Source organism: Cyprinus carpio, chromosome A16 (genome assembly GCF_018340385.1).
Source record: "Cyprinus carpio isolate SPL01 chromosome A16, ASM1834038v1, whole genome shotgun sequence".
Lineage (NCBI taxonomy): Eukaryota > Metazoa > Chordata > Actinopteri > Cypriniformes > Cyprinidae > Cyprinus > Cyprinus carpio.
Window position 1 is genome coordinate 20,338,463 of NC_056587.1, and position 7,786 is coordinate 20,346,248.

The following is a 7,786-nucleotide window of genomic DNA, read 5'->3' on the forward strand; positions in this document are numbered from 1 at the left end:
TTTAATAATTTGGGGGTCGCCCAGCTCGCAACTCTACAAATATCTGTCAGAGAGATGCCACTAGTCAGCGCCCAGGAGGATGCAACACTTCTAGTAGAGTGAGCTCACAACCTGACCAGACAGGGCACATCTTGTGCCTGATAAGCAAGGGAGATGGCATCCTCTATCCAGTGGGCCATCCTCTGCTTATAGAGGGCATTCCCTTAACAGACAAAGAGCTCATCTGAGGTCCTGAAGCTTTCTGTCCGGTCTACGTACCATCTCAAGGCTCGGAGGGGACAAAGCAAAGCTAGGGCTGGGTCTGCCTTCTCCGGGGGCAGCACCTGCAGGTTCACTTCCTGATCCCTGAAGGGGGTAGTAGGAACCTTGCACACGTAGCCGGGCCAGGGCCTCAGGATTACCTGGGGGTCAGCCGGCCCAAACTCTAGGCATGATTCGTCGACCAAAAATGTGTGCAGGTCCCCTACTTTCATGATGGAGGCCAATACAATCAGTTGCAGAGTTTTCATTGAAAGAAACTTTAGCTCAAGCACTAGAGTCAGGTCCCAAGAGGGTATAGAGGGGGGCCGGGTGCTTCCCTACAAACTGCCCTCCACGGGGTCGTGGTAAGCAGCTAATGCAGCAACATAGACTTCAACGGTGGAGGGAGACAGCCTTCACTCCAACCCGTGCTGCAAAAAGGACAGCACAACACTGACTGGGCATCTTTCTGGGGTCTTCTCAATGAAAAAGCACAACACTCGTAGAACAGGTTCCACATCAAGGCTTAAGAATGTATGTATAATATAAGCTTGTCACTCCTTCTGCAGAAGAGTCATGCCATCAAATACATCAAATCATCATGTTAAGACAAGGGAATGAATAGTTAAACTTAAATCTAAAGGTCTACAATGATGTAAAAAGAGTCAGTTCTATGCAATAGACTGTCATGCTTTGAAAGGCCAGATTACATCCCATTGCATTATAACCCTTCTGAAAAACCACAGTAAAAGCCCTGGAGACAGCTGATATGACAGAACACTTTAAGCTTTAATGTTTTTAACTGATGTAACTTTAATGTTTCTGTTTGTTAATTAACCAGGTCAAATGGACAGTCATTTTGCTAGTCAGACTGAAACTGGTGTCAAAAATCCCTTGTTTGCTTGATGAAAATACACAAAAGCAAATGTCACACTGTAATAGTTTGCATACATGAGGGTGATTGAGAGAAAGGAAAGTCTACAGTTTCTATTTCATTCTGCCTATTATTCCCCTCTATAAGAAGAATGATGCGTTTTCTTTAACTATACGCTCTGGTCCATTGCCACGTTGTCCATTCGATTTATCATTGTTGCTTTGTTTGCAGGTTCTTTGGATATCTTGGCTTATTCCTCTGTAGGTTAATTCACGGTGTTCTTTAAACTAAACCTACACCCTTGTGTTTACACTCTCATGTTTGCTTCTGCCTATCAGGTTTTGTATTGTTTTGTGAACATATTGCTCAAGTGGTGTCACATGTCACTGCAGACATGGGAACATGTTCTTGAGATCATTAAGATGCTGGGAATATAAAATGGAATAGTGGGGGACTTGACCATAACATCTCAGATGCCTCTACTCATATGGGCAGGTGAGGAGCAGAGTTAATAATGCAGATCGGTTTATTATAAACGATATAATTTGAGCTATATATATAACTATATATTTGAGCTTGCAAAATTAAAAAATTACTACAAAATGAGTTTACAAAATTGAAATTTGAGTTTCTTCTTAACATTTTAACAGTTATTGTAGTGTATTAGTATATGTAATGTATATTTAAAAATATAAAAAATATATATATTTCTACTTATTTTTACAATTTATATTTTAAATTGTGAATGTATCTATCTGAAAAAAGCACTACAAAACGCTTTCAAAATTGAAATTAAATTTTTTCTTTTAAAATATTTTGTGTATTTTATTTTATTAAAATCACTAATTATAAATATCATGAATTATATTTTAAATTAACATTCTTACTATATATATATATATATATATATATACTATTATATATTATATATAATATATAGTATATATATACATGTAATATTACCAATTTATAATAATTTTGAAATGTGTGTTTTTATGTGTTAATTTGATTCATTATTATGTGTGGGTGAGTGTATGTATGCATGTATGTATGTACGTATACATGTTTTTAAATAATAATTTTAAATCATCAATGTTTGCTTTTATTTATTTATTTTAAAATACTGCCTCTGCAAACTGCTGGACAGAAGGACACAAAATGTTTGCAGTAACAGTTTGTATCCTGGGATTGCTCCATATGAGCGCTGCCTGCGGCTTGGTGAGTTTGATTTTAATACATTTTTATTTATGATACTTGTAACTTGAGCTTTTGCTATGAGTAACTAACATTTGAACACATCTGACTAATTATTTCTAATGATTTCAAAAATGTTGTGAGTTCTGGAATGAGTTCTGTAGTCATATATATATATATATATATATATGTGTGTGTGTGTGTGGTGTGTGTGTTGTGTGTAGTGCTTTATATATGATATATAGCATATACTTATATATACATTACATTATATAATTTCCAGCCAGGTAAGCATATATCACCATATTGCCTATTATAAATTTTTATTATATATCTTTCATATTTGTCTCTTTTCATGTGGTGGGATTTCCAGCCAGGTAAGCATATATCACCATATTGCCTATCATAAATTTGGTTAATATGCATAAATATGCATCATCTGAAAATACTTCATATTTATTGTTTTGCTTTTTACTCTCACAGGTATCTGTACAGACCTGACTTCTGTTCAGCAGGAGATCGTGGATGTACACAACACCCACCGAAGGGCTGTGGAGCCGACTGCCAGCAACATGCTGAAAATGGTAAATCATACTTTTGCATTTTAAACATGCATCATACATCATGCATACAAATGACACAAACATGTTTTGTGTCATTTGTAGCGTTGGAGCGATGCAGTGGCAGAGTCAGCTCAAGGCTGGATTGATCAGTGTAACATGACACATGGACCACCGAGCAGCCGCATGATTGAGGGTATGTTACCCAAAATTACAGTCAGTACATTTATTTGTAGCACACTTTTCATAGTACATACTGTTCCGAGCAGCTTTAAAAACAATAGTGTTTATAAAACCCTCAAACAGCAAGCCAAAGATCAAACCCTGAAGTATTTAACTACTTCAATATTTAAATACTTTAATATTTAGAATTTTTAATGCAAAGATAGATTTTATGTATGTATGTGTGTGTGTGTGTGTGTTTGTGTTTTACATTGTACATTGAAAGTTAAACAGTTGTTTTTTAAACCTGTAAATAAACAGAAATACCTGAATAAATATTTTACACCATTTCTAGTTCACTAATCTAATGGAAGCCCATTTCTGCCACCAAATACAAATAAATAAATACATGAATAAAAAAAAGGTAATTAAGACTTTATCGTAAAATTGTGACATTTTAAAGTCAGAATTATGAGAAAAAAGTCAGAATTGTGATATAATCTTTGAATTGTGAGCAAAATTGTCAGAATTCTGAGTTTTTATCTCTAAACTCTGACTTTTTTCTGAGAATTTTAAATCTCAAACTATTAAAAAAGTTGCAATTTCCCCCCTTTTAATTAATTAATTAATTAATTAATTATTATTATTTTTAATTATCACAATTAATGAAACATTTGGGAGGAACCACATCTCAGCTGGGGAATCAAATTTCCTTCATTTGTTAACATATTTTAAAAAAGTTGCAAACTACATTGACCCCAAAACCAATTTGGATACTTTAATTAGTCAAAAAATATATAAATATTAATGCAGAGGTAATAAATCTTTAAACAAATGAACTTTTCATTTTCTTTCAATCAACTGGGTTTTTGATGATTTTTAATAATGCAGGTTAATCACAAACAAAAAAGTCACACAAAACTGTACTTCCTTCATCTTCAACACTAGATCTATTGTTTTATCATTTCTTACTGCACAAACTTCTTCATATATATATATATATATATATATATATATATATATAATATATATATATATATATATTACTTGAAAAGTATCTATTTACTATATCTCTTTTAAATGAATATTGCTTGCTTCAAATATTTTGTTTTGATTGCAGTGACAGTCATATATATATATATATATATATATATATATATATATATATATATATATATATATATATATATAGATAGATATATATATATATATAATTTTTTTTTATTTATTTTTTATGTGGCTTAACTGTCCAAATATATTTTGAGGCCACGGCATATGCAACCTAAGCAATTTAGACCTAAGAAAACAGAAGATTTCTTTCATCAACCCACATGCCTATAGACCTAATATTTATACAGGGGGATTGTGCAAGTGTGTGTTGACATGCTGACTAGTACATACAGATGAAGGAGGAAGTGACAGTGTGTGTCACAGTCACATGCAGTGCATTCTAAATGAGAGATTCTCAGTGGGTTTCACTTCACGATTTGACACTGGACGAACCATTACACCACCAGAATTTATTACTGTACATTGTAAGAAAAATTCATTAAAAAGCAGAAAGGAAACATAAAGTTTGTAATGCTTAATTCAAAATACAGGTAAAAACACTTCTGAAAATCAATATGGAAAAATTCCTATGTATTAACACAGTACACTGGGGCCTATTTTTATAGGCTTTGGTCTACAAAATCATAAAAAAAAAAAAAAAAAACTTAAATTCATCTTTGCAATCAACCTGCAGCCCACCAGATGCAGTGCTGAAGTTTCTCTCACTGAATGTTTTCTCACTAATGGACAGGATATGAAATGGGTGAAAATCTCTTCAAGGCCTCTGTGGTTTATTCATGGACTGATGTGATAAATGCCTGGCACAGCGAAGTCAACAATTATGAATATCCCACCGGATCCACCAACGGTCAGTCGATTGGACATTACACACAGGTGATTATTCAGTTGGATTTCTTCATAGTTTTTTTAGTAAAAAGTCAGTAGCTTTTAGTTAACATCACAGTCATGAACTATGATTTGCTCCTTATTATTGCTTATAAAAACAATGTATTACCTATAAGAAACAAAGAAAGAAATTCATCAGTATTTTTCATCCATTTTCCCAGGAAAGAACGTTAAATGTAAATGTATTTTGACAGCTTTTAGGAGCTCTTTAAAGGGATAGTTCCCAAAAAAATTTGAATTCTGTCATCATTTACTGACCCTCATGGTCTTTCAAACCTGTAAGATTTGCTTTCTTCTGCTGAACACAAAAAAAGGATATTTTAAAAAAAAATGTTGGTGACCAAACAGTCGCTGGTAGCCATTGACTTCCATAGTAGGAAAAATACCATGGAAATCAATGGCTACCAGCAACTGTTTGGTTTCTATTTCTGTGCACATATGCACTTTAAAAGAATATACTTAAGTGCCAACTGAACATAATGCTTTTGGACCCTTAATTGCATGTTATTTACAATTAACTGAAAATGTATTATAGTTCTATTTAGTCAGTAAGGTAACCAGAAGAGTGCTTTTCGGACCCACTGGAGTAGGACACTTTATATATAATTTCATAATTCTATTGTCTTTGAAATATGATTAAAGCATACTGCTGAATGTACTGACAAACATTTATGGTAATTAAAATATACATTAATGTAATAATATTAAAATTGAAACTCTTATGTCATGTACTGTAATATATTTGCAATTACACATTTGTAATGATGAAGATGCAGTTTAGTACTTTTACTCTACAGTACCTTATACGTGAGGTTTAGTATAGTGAACACATCAAAAAGTATCTTTTTAAAGCATGACAAAATATTATTAAAACATGATTTAAAATGTATATTTTAAAGTATTTTTTTTATTTGACATGATTATAAAGTGCACTTTTTAAAGTGTGCTTAAGTCTGTTAAGAAACAGTCATGAAAGTGTACTCTAAGTACACTTAAAAGTTTTTTTTAGTATTATTTCTTCTGCAAGTAGTTTTTTTTTTTTTTTTTTTTTACTACACTTTTAAGATATGAAGTGCACAACAAGTGCACATTCAATACCATTAAGCACACTTCTTTTCCAGCAGAAAAGCAATGCATTTGTTTGTAGTATCATTAAATGGTTTTAAGATGGAGGCGTCTCAAACTAAAGTAGTGCTTGTGTTTAGGTGGTGTGGTACAGCTCATATGAGATCGGTTGTGCTGTGGCTCAGTGTGGAAGCTTCTACTTCTACGGATGCCATTACTACCGCGCGTATGTTCCTGTTCTCTATGATATTTTGGTTTTATTCCCAAATTAAACACAGTTGCAATACATTTGTTTGTAGTATCATTAAATGCCACATTGTAAGATGGAGGCATCTCAAACTAAAGTTGTGTCTTGTGTTCATTCATGTCTCTTCCTCCATTTCAGAGGGAATTTCAGAGCAGTCCCGCCGTACTCGCTGGGCGATCCGTGTGCTGCCTGTCCGGATGACTGTGAAGACGATCTGTGCAGTAAGTGTGTTCCTGTTTTTGGTTGCAAAATGATCCTAAACGATGACTTGATCACAGTTTGCATTGCTGAATGCATCTCTGAGAAGAGTTTATTGCTTCACTGACTTTCAATTCTCTCTTCTTCTTCCAGCTAATCCCTGTCCATACATCAACACGTTCACCAATTGCGATAAATTGAAAGAAATGGCCACTTGTGACAACTCTGTCGTGAGCCAGTGGTGTCCAGCCAGTTGTCAATGTGAAGACAAAATCGTCCCTATTGCGAGGAAATGAAATCTTGGCCATATCACATGAAGTACGGCCTTTTTTGGATAGTTGTAGCACATCTTTCCTATAATGTGAAATATATACTCTAACTTCGTTCTATTTCTGTTCTTTCTATGTGGAATACCTCAAATAGGCTGATTATTAAAAATCAAGGGTACTGTACTTTAATAATATGATGGAAAAGGCCAGTCAGCATTGTTTTGCAGTATTACCTCAACTTTTTTTCAGTAAAGCTTATACAATCACATATAAGTAAAGCCATTTGTGTTTTATAAGCCTCGTAAATCCATATACTGAAAACAATAGCTGGAGAAAGCACAACTTAAGACTGTGAAAACAGGATACGTCTCAAATGACAGACTGCTGGCAGTAAAAAGTTTGGTCACTATGTAATGTATAGTGTGCTGAAATGTTCATGTAATTATCTTTCCTGCAACACTGCACCATAATCCTGCAGTTTATATAATCACATCACTTGATTAAAATCATTCAGATGCCCAGTCAAAGGGTGTTTTAATGTAGTGTTTACTAATTATTATTAAAACAATTGCACTTTTAAGGCTGTAGATTTAGTGTTTTCACTCCAGTCAAAGGGTGTTTTAATGTAGTGTTTACTAATTATTATTAAAACAATTGCACTTTTATACATTTTTATTTCATATATAATACTTACAGACTGCACAGATTAGAGTAAAAACTATATAAACTCACATAAAGTAAATGAGAATTGAAATACGAATGTAATTATAATCAGATAAAGGCACATTTTGTTAATTACAGTGCGAAAGTACATGTTGTTTCCTGATATTCACAAATCAGGAAACATCATGTACTTTTGCACTGTAATTTTTGTAATACCCCAATGGTCCAGCAGGTGACTCTGTTGCACACTATATGAACGATATAAATGGCTCATGCTTCCTGTCAGAAATGATTAGAGTACTCGTCTTGTCCTTTCAGCTGATGGTCTGTGTTAGATGTGCTGAGAGTGTGTATGACC

The 7,786-nt window shown here is 33.6% G+C and overlaps 1 protein-coding gene across 1 annotated transcript; it reads left to right on the forward strand.

The window, feature by feature from the left end:
- The first annotated feature begins 2,260 nt into the window (after window positions 1–2,260).
- On the forward strand, window positions 2,261–7,240 carry LOC109105293 (cysteine-rich venom protein ENH1-like). Its single transcript, XM_042773356.1, has 8 exons — window positions 2,261–2,332; window positions 2,592–2,595; window positions 2,792–2,892; window positions 2,974–3,064; window positions 4,832–4,974; window positions 6,192–6,277; window positions 6,437–6,519; window positions 6,650–7,240. Exons 1-8 carry the CDS (start codon window positions 2,273–2,275, stop codon window positions 6,790–6,792), a joined length of 711 nt encoding a protein of 236 aa, XP_042629290.1. The 5' UTR covers window positions 2,261–2,272; the 3' UTR covers window positions 6,793–7,240.
- Window positions 7,241–7,786: the final 546 nt, after the last annotated feature.